At 31.0% G+C, this 17,830-nt stretch overlaps 1 protein-coding gene across 1 annotated transcript in view; it reads left to right on the top strand.

Annotated features, from left to right (window-relative positions):
• Positions 1 to 3,611: 3,611 nt before the first annotated feature.
• LOC124372638 (PCNA-associated factor-like) overlaps positions 3,612 to 17,830 on the top strand; it is a 44,650-nt gene continuing 30,431 nt past the window's right edge. Inside the window, exons 1-3 of the mRNA XM_046831041.1 lie at positions 3,612 to 3,671; positions 8,795 to 8,866; positions 16,759 to 16,982. Of these exons, the coding sequence (XP_046686997.1) occupies positions 3,638 to 3,671; positions 8,795 to 8,866; positions 16,759 to 16,916 (264 nt within the window). The 5' untranslated portion in view covers positions 3,612 to 3,637 and the 3' untranslated portion in view covers positions 16,917 to 16,982. The remainder of the gene's footprint in view (positions 3,672 to 8,794; positions 8,867 to 16,758; positions 16,983 to 17,830) is intronic.

The following is a 17,830-nucleotide window of genomic DNA, read 5'->3' as shown; positions in this document are numbered from 1 at the left end:
TTTTTATTTTTTTTATTTTAATTTTTTACGGAGGGGGATTTCTTCAAGGGTTCTGAAATCCGGCCCGTGGCGAAATTTTTCGCTAGGCTGTAACTCGCTTACGAAAGCGTTTCGGGGGTGGTCAATTCATTATGGTTATATGAAACTTTTTTACTTGTTTTTTGCTATAGTATAAGCTCCCGAGATGATTGCGTTTTAGTTTTGATTCACCCTGCTATAATATATATATTTAAATATATTATAGTTTAATTTGAATAGAGTGTCCTCTGGATAACACCAAAGGTATCAACATGTCTTTTGTGTTGTTCTTATAATTTTTCAACTTATTTTTTGGTTAAGTATCAGTATTTAGTGTTCTAAAATTGAGATTAAAGAATTTCCTATATTGGATTTTACTCCTTCAATTTGTGAAATTTATCGAATTATGTCTCTCCACTCACTTTTTCAGTCAAGTGTTGTACTTTAGCTACTTCACAAAAATTTGGGAAAAAATGCTTTTAAATTAAATTAAAAAACAAACATAGATTATGTACATTTTGGAAAGGCTCCCAAACAGTTTTTGAACCATTAATAGGCACTAGTAGTTGACACGGGCTAAACTGTAATACCTCACCAATACTGCAAAGATGGCAAAGAATAATGAAAAACATACCTTCGGATGATAGTAAGTTATAGTGTATGAATAAAATATAAAAATCTAAAAGGCTTATCACTAATGCTTTATATCTAAAAATATTACAAACTCACCTAACCGTATCATTCTACGTAGCAGGGTAATGGTTGCTACTGTAGAAGTGCAGCACAAATAATTTAAATTCACATTACAAACGAAAAATAAAACAACATTAAACATCATTTCTGTCCATTCTGACACAATAGTAAGTAGTATACTTTAAAGTTGTATGTATGACACTTTTTACATTGAATTTGCAAATAAACGTTATTCATTAGCATCACAAAGAAGATAAACAACTATTTCTGTAAATTGACAACACAACCAAATTAAACCCAGTTCAGGTAAAGCAATGTTGAAATGTCCAAAGAGGTTCCACAACAGCAACAGGACCAAAATAATATAAAAATGAATTATCTTCACCATGGTGCTAAAAAGTGGCCAAAATGACGATAAACAAAAAAGTACCAAAATATCTTGAATTATTTTCAAATTTAGTTGGTGATCCTCCTAATCTTGCTGCAAATTTTTCTCTTGTGAATGTTGACAGTCCTGTTGTCCCCTCCTCTTATGTATACTTCTCCTTTGCTATCCTCCCCCACCCAGAAATCCCAACTCACCCTGATCCCTTAGATTGATGAATTAACTGAGATATAAACTAACATAGAAACACATGCACATTAATGCACTTATTCCACTTTTGTGCAATATGTGGTTTGCTACTGCCTAAAAATCTTCCTGGAAATGGAATGTATACTATTTTAAGAAATTGTTGAAGTGGTCTTACGAGAAACATTTAAATACAGTATTTTTTTTATTACATTTTTGGCAAATTTCATACTTTTTCTCAAAAACTGTTCACACTACAACCTCTAGAGTGGTTTTTATTTGATTTTTCAGGTAATTTTCCTTATAAATCCACCTTATTTGAGTTAAAAAGTAAGAACAAAACATTTCAGGAATCACTTAATTTCACCAGGTGAACTGAAAACAAAGCAAAATCTTTCGCCAGCCATTACTCACTAATGGGAGCGTTTCCGGACCTACCATTTATATAAGATTTTTTCTTATTTTTAGCTCTACAATCAGGTCTTAAAATATTTTACCATATTTCTGGACTCAACCTGTATATATATTCGTATGTTATATGAGTCATCATGAATTAAAACATGCTTGACAAGCTGTTTTAAATTTATAAACAAAAATATAATTAATTTAGATAAATTTTTAATATGATTTAATAAAAAACAGTGTATAATTATACTAACGATATTTTGATATATTTTTCAAAGCCTTATAGTTTCTAAGTTGTTATTTAACATTCCTGTAGACTATAGTAAACCATATCTAACAAGTACCTCTGTAAAGTTCTGTTAAAGAACTTTATGTAAGGTAGGTAAAATATTTTTCATAGCTTTAGGAATTTTATTAAATATTGTAATTACTTATTTAGGTTGGATTTCTTTCTAACCAATGATAGGTTATGAATTAACAACTTGAAAATATGTTTGTAGCGTGAATTGTATGTACGATCATGGCTGAACGTTTGAAAATATTTAAAATTGTTTTATACCATTTTCAGCATGTCAAGAATGGTTTAAAAAGTATTGGTATAGTGACAACAATATTATCACAGAAGAATTATAATTTTAACAAAAGGTCGTCTACAACTAGATTTAAAACCATATTTTGTTGTAGCGTGTATTAATGTTTTTTAAGCTTTAAATATGAGATTGCCAAACAACGATTCCATGAAAGGATAACAGGATTTCGGACATTTGCCACTGTTTGATCATTTAGATAACAAACTTTAAACAAAGACAATACCATATCTTACATCTAGTGTATAAGCATAATAGACAATTTTAAAGGTTTATATTTTTCTATATAGTCCAAATTAAAAAAATAAATGAAAAATTTGTTAGTGATTAATCTGCCTTTCCAGTTAATATTCTTCTCAGTATTAATTCCAAGAAAATTAACTACATTTTAAACTATGAAAATTTCGTTCACTGCTCAATTGTTATAGCTTAAAAAAGGTGTACTACTTTTCTCATGGCTCAAAATTAATCCATTTGGTTTAAACCACTTTTATGTTTCATTTAATGTATATTTTAAGTTAATTTGTCCCTGAATTTTCAGTAATACAACTCTTGTGTCATCAGCAAAAAAGTTTGAACTGTTTGAAATTTCCACAAATAATTAGATTATTTATGTATATTATAAATATAGTTGAATACATAATACTAAACTTGTCTTATATTGAATGTGATCTTGTTGCATTCTGATTTGTAAGTATTTCAGTGATTGGTTACAACTGTACTTTAAAGTCTGATTTACAATTTAACAAGTGATAAAGCTTTACATCTTACTCCTAAATCATTCGTTTTGCTTAAAGCAACTTCAAATTTTACCTGGACCCTTCCTGAGGTTAGCTTGACCTGCAGAAGCCCTAGTGGGACACATACTGCAGAATTAAAAGTATCAAGTAAGTACTGTACATGGACTTAAAAATTCATGCCTAAGTTGTAAAACCAAATGGCAGTAAGTCAACTCTCAGATGTGATTAATCAAACTTAATTTGGACCAAAGCAATTTTCAAAGAGAAGCCAAGCTCAATATAACTAATTTTTGAATATTAACTCACTTTCAGTGTCCTGTCACTTTGTGTACATACTAAAAGTTATAATTTAAAATTAAATTAATTCCTTGTCTCTTAAACTCTTAAAACCCCAGCTGCTTTAAGCGTTTGTCCCTTAAAACCCCAGCTGCTTCAAGCGCATCTTATGTTGAATACCACATATATACCATAGAGATGGCATCAGTTACACTAAGGTTTAGATCAGTATTAATTTTTTTTGTTTAAATGAATATGAACCAAGAATGTTATTCTTTTACTAGGGAAGTGATTGGGAGTAAAATTACAAAAAAGTTTTTTGTTTAGGTGACTACTTCCAGTTCATCATGGTGAGGACTAAAGATAGTGCTAGTGTCAAAGGTGAGTAAAAGTTTGAAACAATTTACTAAGAGAAGGATTTTTGTGTGTGTGTGTGTGTGTATATATTATATATATATATATATATTATATATATATATATATAAATATATAAAACCTACTAGCCTACATACAGGGTGTCCATTTTAACCGTGCCACTATTAGTATTTCAAAAACCTCTAAAATTATCAAGATAGTTTGTGTAGAGGATTTCTGCTACTCTTTATTGACAGTTAATTACATGAATTTGGGACTTCCAAATTTGGTTGCCATGTTTTATTGTGGCAGCCGACTTTAAATATCTTATGAAACACCCATATTTTCTTGCAATTTTTTGACATGAAACAACATTTTTAATATTGGCACTTTTCTGTTTAACTTACTTGTTTATAAGCAAACAGTCTACAGTTTTTAAAATACTTTTAGACATAACTGTTGTTTTAGTTCTTAAAATGTAATGAAAAAGCTAATGATTTTGTGAAGGAAACAGGATTTTTTGCGGGCATTTGCCATCGTTCAGTGATTTTTTTTGTATCACTGAACGATGGCAAATGTCCAGAAAATTCCTGTTTCCTGCACAATCCTTCCATAACTTAAAACTAATGATGATATTGTTACAGCATAGCTAAATTGAATGGTTTTTAGAGCAATGTTGCTTAGAAAAGTACAATTTTTAGGAATAAAAAGTTTATGTAGTTTAATTTTTAGGATCGTAGTTTTCTTATTAAAAAACATTAAATATTAAAATTTATAATAAAATCAGTATTTTATAACAATTAGCAATTGTAATTGTAAATATCAGTAAAAATGTTGTCATTACATCAGTTACAACATTGTTGTACGGACAAGTTAGTTATAACATATAAAGGCATTGAAAAAATATGGCATTAATATAACCAATTTTCTTTGTACAAAAGGTAGTATTTGCCAAAAAGTGCTTGTGTATTTAAAAATATAAACTAAAACCTAATTTGTTTTAGTTAGTCAATATTTGTCCCACTGAAAAATAAAACAATGTTCTCAGGTAACCTTAAAATTAAGTATTATATTTAATATTTTATATTAAAATGTTAGTTCAGTAAAAATACTATTTACCTTATTATTTAAGGTTTAATAGTGCAATTTCGACATTCAAGTTCAATTTTGTAACTGCCAAGGTAAAATGTTATTAATGATGTAATGAATAATGAAATTTAAATAAAGAAATTTTTTGTTCTCAAAGAGTCCTGAAATGGAAATAGCTACTGTACTTAAACAGTTATAAAGTATGTACATGCTATGTAAAAATTAAGAACTGCAGGGCAGGACCCAGTCAGACTGCTGTCGTTCTTTGGTGGAGGGGGGGGGGGGGTACGGTTTGAAAGAAGGGACAAGTCAGAGAATGAGTGTCTTGAGTCATAGATGAAACAACATAAATACTGGGAAATTACGATAAAAGGGATTCTGATCAATCTGTTTAAAACTAAAAATATCAAAATTCATAAAGTAATTTCAATAGAAATTGTTTATAATTTTTTATCATAAATATAATTATTTTATATTAATTTGAGCCTGAGTTTTCAAATATTTTATATTTATTATCTAGGTTAAAAATCAGTTTTCAAAATTAAAATTTGTTGAAAAATTGAGGAAAACAAGAAAATAGATTTGGCCAAAGAGGTGCTGCTAGCAATCGGATTACATTTTGGAGTCTTCCACCTTGGATAGTCACAAAAACCTGTGATAAATATAAGTCTGTCTAAATACAAAAGTCCTCTACTACAGATATTCTATACCAACAGGAATTCCGTCAGATTATATGCAGCCTAGCTCCCTGCGATGTTTTATATACTGACGGATCAAAGGACAATTCGAGGAATGGTTGTGCATTTGTTACTGCGGGTAGTCGCTACGCCTTCGTCTTCCTAATGATTCCTCTATCTTTACAACGGAACTAACAGCCCTCAAATCACTTGGTCTAAAACTGGGAGGTTGGTGGTCTGTACAGACTCCCTGAGCAGCTTACAGGGTATCAATGATATGCATTCAAAGAACATAATAGTTCGTGATATATGGGAAATCCATACATTCACTATAATATGAAGGCATCGTCATAGTTTGTATTTGGTTAACTGGTCATGTTGGTATTTCAAGAAACGAGCTGGCGGATGGAGGAGCGAAGGATGCACTGGAACTTCAGTCTTTTACTACACGGATGACGGCATCCGACATTACCCCGGTGGGTGAAGGCTAAAATAAAAGCAAAGTGGAGTTCTGAGTGGCGGACAGCAATTGACGGCTTCCTCATAAACATAGATAATCCTCCAGTCTGCGGACACATGTGACACTGTTGTGACAGTGGATCATGTGCTTGTCGACTGGCCCTTGCTACACAAGATGCTGTTGTGTTCTTAATCTGCCAGCTTCATTAACTAATCTCATGGGTGACAATGAGGCTATAATTGGGAGGGCTCGTCACTTTCTTAAACGAAACCTTACTTTTAGATTGAATATAGTTCTTTTTATTAATTTATTAATGTATAGTTTTGTTATATGTTACGCTAATTTGATCTTTGTGGCAATAATATTGTTGAGTTTGATACGTTGTTATTCATTATATGTGTTACTCTTATTATTTCGATTGTAACTATTGTCAGAGTGGTCCAACTACAGTCACCCTGAAAGTAAACTTTTTCAGTTGTTATATTATTTTTCTCGGTTAATAATATAATATCTTTAAGGTACTGTTTAAGTTAAAGTTTTTAGTTGGCTATACTTTATAGCCATGATTAAATAACAACACACTACAACAGTACTAGCCGAGGCAGTTGCCATGTATACAGAGGCCATTGATAACCTCTTGTGTTTTATGGCCCTAAAAGAAAAAACATTTTTGGATTGTGTTTATTCTTAACTATTTATTAGTTAGTAGTCATTGAAAAACAGTTAGCAGGGAGTACAACATGCTTGATTTTTAAAGTTTTATGACAGTTTCTAATTGGTTCATCTGATACCACTATGCTGTAAACTTTTTTCCACTGCAATTTCAATCCCAGCGATTACATTCTAGGTCCATTGGTTGCTCAAGTGCAGTTATGTTCAAATGGTAAACAACAGTAAATAAATTTGTTGTAGTGTTGAATTTAGCATTGTAAACTGTTTCTATAATTTTATAGAAATTTAGGATGTAATTGTATACATAATACAATATATTTTTATTCTTTCTCAAGTAATAAATTTTCATGTATAAAACAAATAAATACAGGCCAATTAATGAAAAAAAACTTATCATATGTTCATTTTTGAGCGTTTTTTTACTCATATTAGGTGTTGAATTACAAACAAAACTTTTCGAAATCTTTATGGACACGCTGTATATAATTTTAGCTACTGATTCAATGTACATTTATGGACAAAAAAACTGCTTTGAACCCCTTACTTAACTTTTCACCATTGGAATCGCCATTGCTTCAGACATAACTAGTTTTTTTATGTTTTGGTCATAGTTATATTATGGATCAGTTTTAAAAACTTATTAAATGCTTAAATTTTGTAATTGTACATGTGACGCTTTACAAAAGTATTACAGGGTCTCCACCCGACCGTGAAAATGTGAATAAGCGTTGAATTTAATTTACAAACCGTGAAATTCTCTACAACTTGCGATTAAATTAATCAACATGTGTCATTGCTGTGACTCTTGTCGTAAGGCGTGAGTGAGAATCGCACAAGCTTAAATGATTGTAAACAACCTCCGCATACTACTAGATCAAAAAGCTGATATCAACGTGTCGCAGTCCTGGAGACATAGTAGTGTTTGGTGAAACATTTAACAGTTCACACTGGCTACCTGTTGTCACAGCAATTGCCGAACCTCGTGGGCGTGCCAGTTTCGATGGATTCGGTTGGAGAGGAGTCCAAAGATGCTCAAATACATATAAACATTACCTTACTATGATGTCAATATATTATTGTTTTTTTATTTGCAATATTTCATATGATATCTGTGGGACTAACAACTAAATCAATTTATTATTTAGAATTCATTTATTTAAAAATCAAATTACTTTTATTTGTTTGTTTTTGTCACTTAAAATCAGATAGATTACCTTAGAAAAAACCATGTTTATGAATAAATTGCTTACCTGAACATTTATTATCGTTATTTATTTTACAATTACAATACTTTATAATTAGATTTTCTCACCTGTGCTAGTAGTTTTGGATGACAAGAAAAGAGCATTTAATAATGATTTGGTTATATTACTAAGAAGAGCATGTCAAAATTAGATATAAGTCTCTGTACCTATTTCACGAGCTATAATGTTGTGTGAGTAAATTAATTTCTCCTACATTTAATCCGATTTATAATTAAATTTATATAGTATGTACTAAAAATGTTTAATAATAAATGTTATTGATATTAAAATACTTATTTGGGATGTAAAAAAGAAAATAATATATTGCCTATATGAATAATCAGTCATTATCAACTATGAGCTCTTCGTTTTTGGTTTTTTATAAATATTTGTTGTTTATAATTATAAATAATAATTATTTTGCATCATACAATTTCTTGGAGGTATTCAAAATATTCATGAGTTGCATTGTAATTGTCAGGCTTGAAACTATATTTCAGTAATATATTGTTGTGAAACAAATAACACCTAAAATTATATACAACATGGTTTACTTTTATGTTCCAAGTTTGTGATAATCAAATATAAAAAAATATGTTTTAAAAGTCCTATTGGTAAATTCTAATCCAATATTTTCAAAAGACTACTCAGGAATAACTTTGAGAGAAAACATTTTGAAGCAGATTTCAACATCAATCCAGTAAAAAAAGATTGTTGGATGCATCCTTTATGATAAAGCATAATAGTAATATAATCGTACGTATTTTAATGTATTAAATACAATAGACAGCAGTGATTCACAATGTAATATTAGTGCCTACCATGTCAACAGAATACTCATGTTTTAGTCTCTAGCAAAATAATCTTTTATAAGAGTGCTGAGCTTTTAATTCTGTCTGTCCCCCCTTCCGTGGCGTGGCTGCTATAGAATATTAAAAAAATTGTTGTTGAAAACAAATTATTGCTGATTTATGAAAAGTGAAGTTAAGTGTGATTTGTGGGTTGCAGTGGTAGGAGCCAAAGCTCCAAGAAAGATCTCTACTCCAACTTCAACTGCTGCCAGCAGTGGCTCTGACTCAAGTAAGATGTGCTATTTTTTTTATTTAAATTTGATATCTTAAAATATATGACAATTGTAGGAGCAGGATCGAGTTTTTAGGAAGAGAGTAGTCCTTTCAGGGTTGTATTAAAGATTGATTTTTGGCATAGGGAAGTTCGGAAGAGTGGGGAATCATTCCTAGGAACATTTCTTGGCAGTGTTATCTAATGAATCATAAAAGGAGTCTCTTATAACTGTCTTATACGCGATTGTGTAGTAAATTCAACTTGTTTGGAATCATAGGGAGAAAGACTTCACGGACTTCCTTGGTGCCACGAAGTGGTACTGAATATAATATTGGTGTATACTACTCTAAAATAGGAAAATAATTTTTTCATGTGTTAATTCCTCAAAGCAGATTTGTAGGTTTGTTACATTAATAAAATTAATTATATTTGTTTGTCACTACTTTAAGTTAAGCTGGGTTGTAAAAATTTGAAAAAACAAGTGGGTCTAGTTGTAGTTTTATGGATATAGAAGATGGGCGAGGCTTCAGCTTGTAATAATGAAGTTATAAGCTTATAAATGAAGCAGGTAGAAGTGCCATCGCAATTTCGTTCAAACGCTTAGGTTACATGTTCAGCTGTATTTTGATATAATATCACTTATTCTGTATTGATACTGATTGCCTATTTTGATCACATTGATCCAGTAATGGGTAACATGAAAGGGATCGTTATCTGCTCCTAACATGTAGGCCACCCCTGATACCCAAATTGAAGTATGCTGCCAGACAGATCAGATAATTTGGGGACTAGTGAGGTTATATATGATGTACCAAGGCTAAATGTCAGGTCGAAGTAATCCTGCTTATTTATTATCTACCAATTGCAGATCTATATTTATTATTAGAGGGTTGCGATCTTTAATCATTAGAATAATCAAAAGGGAGGATTTAACGGATTTTCCTATTACCACTAAATGAGTCCCAGTGTAAAAAAGAGTTAGGGTGTTCAAAACTGTGTTATTAAATTTGTGAACTAAATGAGCGATTTACATGTTTTGTCACTATTAAAGATGTTAAACCTGTTAAGTTATTATGAATACATCTGATAGTAGACTGGGTTGTTACCATCATATTGAACAATTATGTAAGAAATTGTCAAGAGTTGTCTACCTATTACGTAAGTTAAGAAAATGTGTAACCATTAAACGTGCTAGTTTCAACTTATTTTGCTTTTTTCACTCACATTTAAGATATGGAATAACATTGTGGGGGCAATAGTTAGTGGTTTACAAAAAGCTTTTAAATGGCAGAAAAAGGCATTGAGAGCTATTAAGAGTGTAACCTGAAAGAGAAACGTGTACCAATTTTTTAAGGAACTAAAAATAATGAAAATTTTCAAATTTCTATGTTTATTGTTGTTTAGTGAATGTTAATTAGTCGTTATGTAATTTTTTTTAACTAGAAAGGAAATTCATAGTTATTTTACCAGAAAAAACCATATTCTAAATTTACTACTGTCAAACTTGAAAATAGTAAAAGCAGCCACATATTAAAAATGTAGCTTAGTGAAAATTAAGCTATTTAAACAAATTATCGGAATACAGACTTGGGCTGTACCTCATTAAAAGAAGATTTTTTAAAATAGCAGTGGAAAGCTGGTTAAAAGAGAATGTACTTTATCCTGTTGATAGTTTTTTAGCCTTTGATACTAACACTATACATTTTTTAACTACATTGCTATATTGTTTTTTATTTTTATTTATTTCTGTTTGTGTAATAAGTGTATGTATTTGTTATTGTTATCATAGTTTTAGTATAGATTATTTATATATTTATTTAATTATTAAAAATTCATTGTCACCTATTATTTATTACCTTATAGGTAACTACAGAGAATTTGATAACTGTCCTTTAGACAGTGAATTTTATATTTATATTAAGAAAATTTTAATTGTAAATCTGACTTTGTCAATTGCACAATGTGTTTTAAAGACAATAAAAGTTCTTGATTCTTGGTTACAGCGCGATTTTTGGTTGGTAGTGTACTGGGTGTAATAGGGTTGTGTGTAATTTTCTTGGCTTCATTGGGTCATTATACAAAGTAATTTTTTAATTTCCTTGTTAGTAATTGCACTTTAGATTGGTTGTGAAACTTTTCTTTATAAGTGCAACTTAAATTTGAAACTTCCTATTTTTAAAGATTGTAGGTGGAACTTGCTTGAAGGCAGGGAGTGATACTACCCTAGTGCAAACACAGTCTTAACAAGCAGCTCTGAGAAGTTAGTGGCTAGATTGAGTGCGTTTAAAGTCGAGTAGACTCATAGGCACATGTTCAGCTGCATTAATTCACATAATTAAGGGGAATGGAATGGGACCAGGCAGCTCTGTTGGATGGATGGAGATCATAAGATATCGATTATTCGTTTAAAAAGATCTGCCTCATCCTGTATTAATACATAGAGATCAGAGTGGAGCATGGGTGAGATTAAAGGAAGAATCAGCAAACACAGTGAAAGAATTATGGGATAATATACTATAAACCCATATAAGCCCAGAACTCTTTTTATTTCAAAATTGTCTAAACTTGGTAACTATGACCCATTTTTAACTAGAAATACAGGTATATATTGGATTTTGAGTTTTTTTTTATGGTGTATTTTTTAACAACCACCTGGGCATATATGAAATCTATGGTATAACCTTATAGACTTGATAGTTTGTATACTCTAGCCTACTTTTGTAATAATCAAGAACATTAAATTGGAAAATATTAAAAGAATAATTACTACAGGAGTAGGAAAAGGTAACTTTTTAATGAAAATTATTTTATTGAACATCAGACATGACATAAAAATAGAATGTTATAAAAAACCAACAATAAATAGAATACATTTCTCAGAAAAGATTATGAATGGTATCCAAAAAAGTATTTGTCACAAAGGGGAACTTGACACTTTTTACAGGACTTTGTAGTCTTGTTTTTACAAAACTACATAATGTCTCCTTGGTTACTGTGTCTGAATCAGGTGGTCAGTGTGCTGTAGCCGAACAAAATCTGGAACATGGGTATTTGTTGGCCTAGGCGATGGCCCAGGTGGGAACATTCTCTCACTGTACTTTGTTAGAAGACTCAACACCACTTCTCTTTGAAACTACAGTAGATTAGTGACTGCATTTGTGACTTCTTGCTAACAATCTAACGTTGTTGAATGTAAGTCAATTAGCCACATAGAAATCGGCATATACTATTTTTTCCTCTCATTGAAATTCTGTAGACAGCAATATTAGCATTTATCTGGTCTACACCTCCCATGTTCTGGTTGTGTACCAATGAACCAATGGGTTGAGGAATGTCTACTTTTTTGTGTTCACTTCTAGAGTAACATTTGGCTGTCTACAAGAGAGATACGGTACTCCATATTCCGTTGGCAACAAAATCACTACTGAATTGTCAGGTCTTATAGCCAAACCTTACTGGTTTATTACTGATAAAACTGTTTACAGCCATGGCGTCTGACGTGGGAGATCGTGGACTCATCAATACTGACTTATGCACTTTTTTACAGGAGCATAAATCATGAATGATTCATTTAATTTGTCTAGGAAGGGGCGAATTTTTGAAAGATTTTAATGCACAACCTAGAACATTTATTTGGAAATTTGTAACTGGCACAGATCAACTGGCTGCTATCATCAAATTAAAGAACTCTAAGTCAAAGGACTTTTATGAACATTTAAATAATTTTTTTAAGAACATTCAGTCCTGCGTCGTTGAACCACTTGCCACGTGCATTAACCTCTGCCTTCAACAAGGTATTTTTTCCAGATTTTTTCAAAATTTTGAAGGTCTGCTAAATCTATTAGAAAGGGAACAAAAGTGATACAGCAAATTATTGTCCAATTAGTCTTGTTCCTGTATTGGTCAAGGTCTGAACATATTATATTTGAACAAGTTAGTACTTATTTTAAGTCTGCAGGTTATTATTCTAAATTTCAGTTTGGTTTTCGTACAGGACGCAGTGTCTTGGGTGTCATTAATGCCATGGTTCAAGACATACTTAAAACTTTTGAGAACAGAGACTTTGCTTGGGCCACCTTTTGTGTCCTAAGTCGATTCTTTTATTGTTTTGATCATGATGTTTTATTCCAAAAGTTGGAGTATTATGACATTCAGGGCACCGCTTTATAGATATTTAAATCTTACCTACCAAATCGAAGGCGGGTGGTGTGTGTCAGTGTTGAATGGTCACCTATAGTTGGGATGGAATTTGGAATACTCCAGGGTTCAGTGCTGGGTTTACTTTTATTCCTAGTTTCAATAAATGACCTTCCAAGCAATGTTCTTGCTAAACCCTACATATACACGGATGGCACTACTCTTCTGTCAATTGGGCCTGAAATAAATTTGCTTAGGAACAATGTTAACAGTTTTATATAAAACACTTCTATTTGGTTTTCTGCTAATAAATTTCTTTTAAATACAAATAAAACTGAAACAGTTTTTTGTAACATGAACAGTATGAATGATCAGCACCCATATCATTACACATTTTGACAACAAATCTAGTTTGTTGGGTGTGCTTTAATAAAGTTTACAGCTTTTATCACTGATTTTAAGATGTCATCCAATTCTTTAATACATTTTTCAGCTGCTAATACCTCTCTGTGTATAATACAATTATTGCAAAAAGCAGGAGGAATTCAAAATAATAAATCTTTAATCATCTATTTCCATTAAAAAAATCTAACGTAAAAGATTAAATGTGCATCGCAGTGACCATCTGTTGCCTCAGAATGTCTGGAAAATCCATACTTTGATTGTCTGCTGCTGTTAATTTTCTTGCGAAAATATCCTGTAGTTTTATAACCATGCTCAAGTGAAGAATTTTAAAGCGTTCTTTAAGTTTTACTTTTTTTTTTTACTTTATCTTTACTCGGAAGCATAGATTCAACAGATAAAACCTTCATAGAAAATAAAACATCCAAAAGGTCATTCACAATTTACTTCCACGCAAGTAAAACTATAATCTGAATATTTATCTTCATTACTTTCTCAAACCCACATGTCCTTCTTTAGACTATGTTGCCACTGAAAATCTCTCCATTTTAAACACAATGACATATATATAGACATTGTATGGATACATAGTAACGGTAATGCACAGAGATATTTCAGGAGGTGATTCCATGGACCAAAATAAAGAAAAAAATGTTCTATAAAGGTATGTCCTAAAATGTTTCTTTCCCCCAGATATCCACCATTGTATCAGGAGTAATTTTTTGTTGTCCATTTAATTTTTATTTCCATTTGTGTAGCTTTTTAAACTATCAAACAAAGACTTTGGTTAAAACAGTGCCCATAATTGTGATGCTAACCAAATAAATGATGCATTTAAAGAAATTGTGTGTACAAAAGTTAAGGTGGAACATTTCCAGTATAAATGGAGAAAAACTAGACGATTAGTTTTAATGTTTTAATTACAACATATTTCACCTGTTTATTATGGACAATTTTTCAAAGTCAACTTCATCAATTAAACACTTAAATTAAGTGCTGGAAATGATCACAATTGGATGCGATGCATGGCATTAATCGCCTGACAGAAGACTGTTGTACTCTTTAAAAAATTCTTGACTGATTTCTGATAGATGCAGTGGCGTCTTGAATATGCTAGTAAAGCATTTCTTGGTTTACAATCAGTGTGTTGTATGTGAATGGACTAGAGATTTCATATGACCCCAGACATAGAAATCTACGGAATTCATATCTAGAGAACGTGGAGGCCGTGCCAGAGGACCACCTCTACCAATGCACCTCTGACGATACACTTCATTTAAATGTTCCCTCACCAGCAAATTGTAATGTGTTGAACCACCATTGTGCATAAAGTATACATTTTGCCTTCTTGCTAGAGATAAATCTTCTAAAATGTCTTGAAAGTCATTGATTAAATCATTTCTGTATGTATTGCCATTTAGTTGTGGAGGTAAAACATGTGGCCCCAGTAAACAATCACAGATAATACCCACCCAAATATTTAATTTAAATTGTTGTTGGTGTCTACCTTGTAAAACACTGTGTGGCTTTTCATCAGACCACAAATGGGTATTGTGTAAGTTCATGATACCATCTCTAGAAAAGGTAGCTTCATCTGTAAAATATCCGGACATCTTATAGTCTTCTAAAGAAAACCAGTTACAAAACGTTATACGAGCTGGGAAGTCAGTAGGGCTAAGAGCTTGTACATGTTGTAAATGATAGGGATAAAGTTGCTGCTCTTTCAATATTTTCAATACTGTAGAGTGAGAAACCTGTAATGTCCTAGCCAATAGCCTAGTACTTACATTAGGTTCATCATAAACAGGTTGTAAAACATTCTTTTCTAACTCAGGAGCCCAAATTTCCCTTTGCTTTCCTCTGCCATCTAAGTTTAGTAGTAAACTTGCATTTTCTGTAAGTCTTCTAAATACAGCAGCATAAGATTTAGGAATGGGCTGTTGTCTGTTCGGAAAATGTCTTTCTTGATACAACCAAGCAGCTTCATAACAGTTACCATCAACCCGACTATAAATTAAAATCATATCTGCTTGATGTGAGTAAGGATAGTTTGACATATTGTACAGGTCTAGTTATTTTAAATAACAAAAAACAAAAAGTTCCTATTCAATTAAAATTAAAAACTAACATCAAAACAAATAACCTCTAATCTCACTCTTTGAATGTTATTACAATAATGCTTCTGTTGACCATGCATTCCCTAAAAATGCATAACTATCAGCTGATTCATTTTCATATGATATTTTGATTAGTATCATAAAGAAATAAAATTAGTAACTTGTACAAGGGATTTTAAGTGCTGTGTTAACCATTTTTTACATTTAAGTTACAAATTGTTTCAAAAGTGATGTAACTAGATAGGAATTTGAATGGGCTAAAAATAATTGCTCTTGTCAATTTTTAATAAAAATGTATGGTTTTTTGGGTTATTTAAGTTTACAACATTAATCAATTTAGATACAGAATATAAGAACTAAATGATTATATTTATGAATATGATATTTGTATGGATGAGGAATATGCAAAATTTGAACTAATCGGTCAAGCCGTTCTAGAGATAAGTTATTTCGTAAAAAAAAACAAAAAAAAAAAAAAAAAAAAAAACAAAAACAAAACAAAATAAGGGGATATTTGGGAAAAATAAGCATTTTAGGCCCATACTTATAGCTATAATTTTAACAAATCATTGTCACTGTTTACCATACTCCAAATTCATGTCAGTAATTTTATTTCATAGTTTAGAGTTGTCTGTAGAATATTTAAATGAAAACTTGCAAATTTAAAACTTATTTTTAACTGCTGATTGTAAATATAATACTATTTAATGACAGATCTGTGGAATGTAACTTTTTCCTTAATTTACTTTCCTCTTTGAACTTTTATTGTTTAAATGAGGAAGAAACAAGACAGGAAGCATGCTTAGTCAATATTATAACAAACCTTAATGAATCAAACATAGTATATCAAATAGTGGAACCTAATTTGTCTGATGATGCTGGTGTGTCTGCATTATTTCTTGAATGGGGTTTTGTTGATAAAATTAACGAGCAAGATTAATTTTTATTGAAAAGAAACTCTTTTGCAAATTAAATTTTAAACTTAATTTAATTAGGATTTAATTTAATCTTAATTTTATTATTAATCCAATATCAAGAAATGTATATGGTTTTATGGTTAACACAATAAAAAATTAAAAGATGTGCTTTTAAATATAAACTAATCATATAAAATATTATAAAATAAATAATTGATCTCCAAATTAGTCTTTTATTATTGTGAAGATAACTGTTAAATTATATTTGAAAAACATTTATAATGACGTTATGACACAAATGAATTAATTTCAATTCTAAAAACTACTGTTTCAGAAAAAAAACATTCTGGAGGGAATCCATATTGTCCCAGAGAAACTCCTGCCTGGCAGAAACCCATTACTCAATTTTTTGGAACATCTAAACCATGTACATCAACATCCTGTGACGAGGAACAAACGACCGATGGAAGTGGAGAATGGTACAGCCCATAATGAAAATTGTAACAAAGAAGAAAGAAATTCACATGAAACGGAAGCTGCTAACTGTTCTACAAGGGGGTATGTTTTATATAATATTTTTGGAACAATGTCAATGTCATAGCATTGACTTGAATTAATGACTATGCCAATAAGTATATGCTACAAATTTGTTATGTGTTGTGGTAGCTGTACAAAAATGCTCTCATATCATTTGCAAAATCATGGAACTGACCAATTTAGAGGCAGTCATTTGTACTAACACAATTAAAATAAACACAGATATCAATTTCTTGTTTAAATGTTATGAATTATTTATTATGATTCAAATGAAATTTTAAATCTGTGTTGTTGGCTTGTAAGAATGTTGTGATCTTGGAAATGATTCAGTAGATTTTTCAAGCACAATCTTTTCAACAATTCTAAAGAAATTTGAGATCAGAGATATAGGTTGTAGTGTCGATTGCTGGTCCGCTTTCATATTTGATATGCATGTTGAAATTTTAAGATGATCCTGGAAAATTCCTTGTTAAATTGATTTATTTATGATATCGGTAAGGGGGGGTGGCAGATAATTCTTTTTTGCATGATTTAATAAGTTTTGCTGATAATATTATTCATCTAGATCAGATGAAGTTTCTGATTTAAGAGAATCTATGACCTTTTCTACCTTTAACTGGGTTGTGTGTTAGAAGAAAAATCTAAGACAAATGATGCAACCTCCATTCAAATTTAAAACTGATCTACAACAAATAATAAGTGCTGGTCTAAGTTTAAAATGAAAAATGTAAACTTTGGATTCGTACAAACCCTCAACTCGTTTGGGAAATCTTTCATAATTGCTGTAGAATTGATACTATCACCAGCTGTAATGTGATGCAAGGGAATTACAGGTGATATGGCTGCAAAACTTGCAAATACTGTTCTAG

The sequence above is a fragment of the Homalodisca vitripennis genome, unplaced genomic scaffold (assembly GCF_021130785.1).
Source record: "Homalodisca vitripennis isolate AUS2020 unplaced genomic scaffold, UT_GWSS_2.1 ScUCBcl_3695;HRSCAF=9377, whole genome shotgun sequence".
Lineage (NCBI taxonomy): Eukaryota > Metazoa > Arthropoda > Insecta > Hemiptera > Cicadellidae > Homalodisca > Homalodisca vitripennis.
This window is presented reverse-complemented; position numbering and strand designations above follow the sequence as displayed.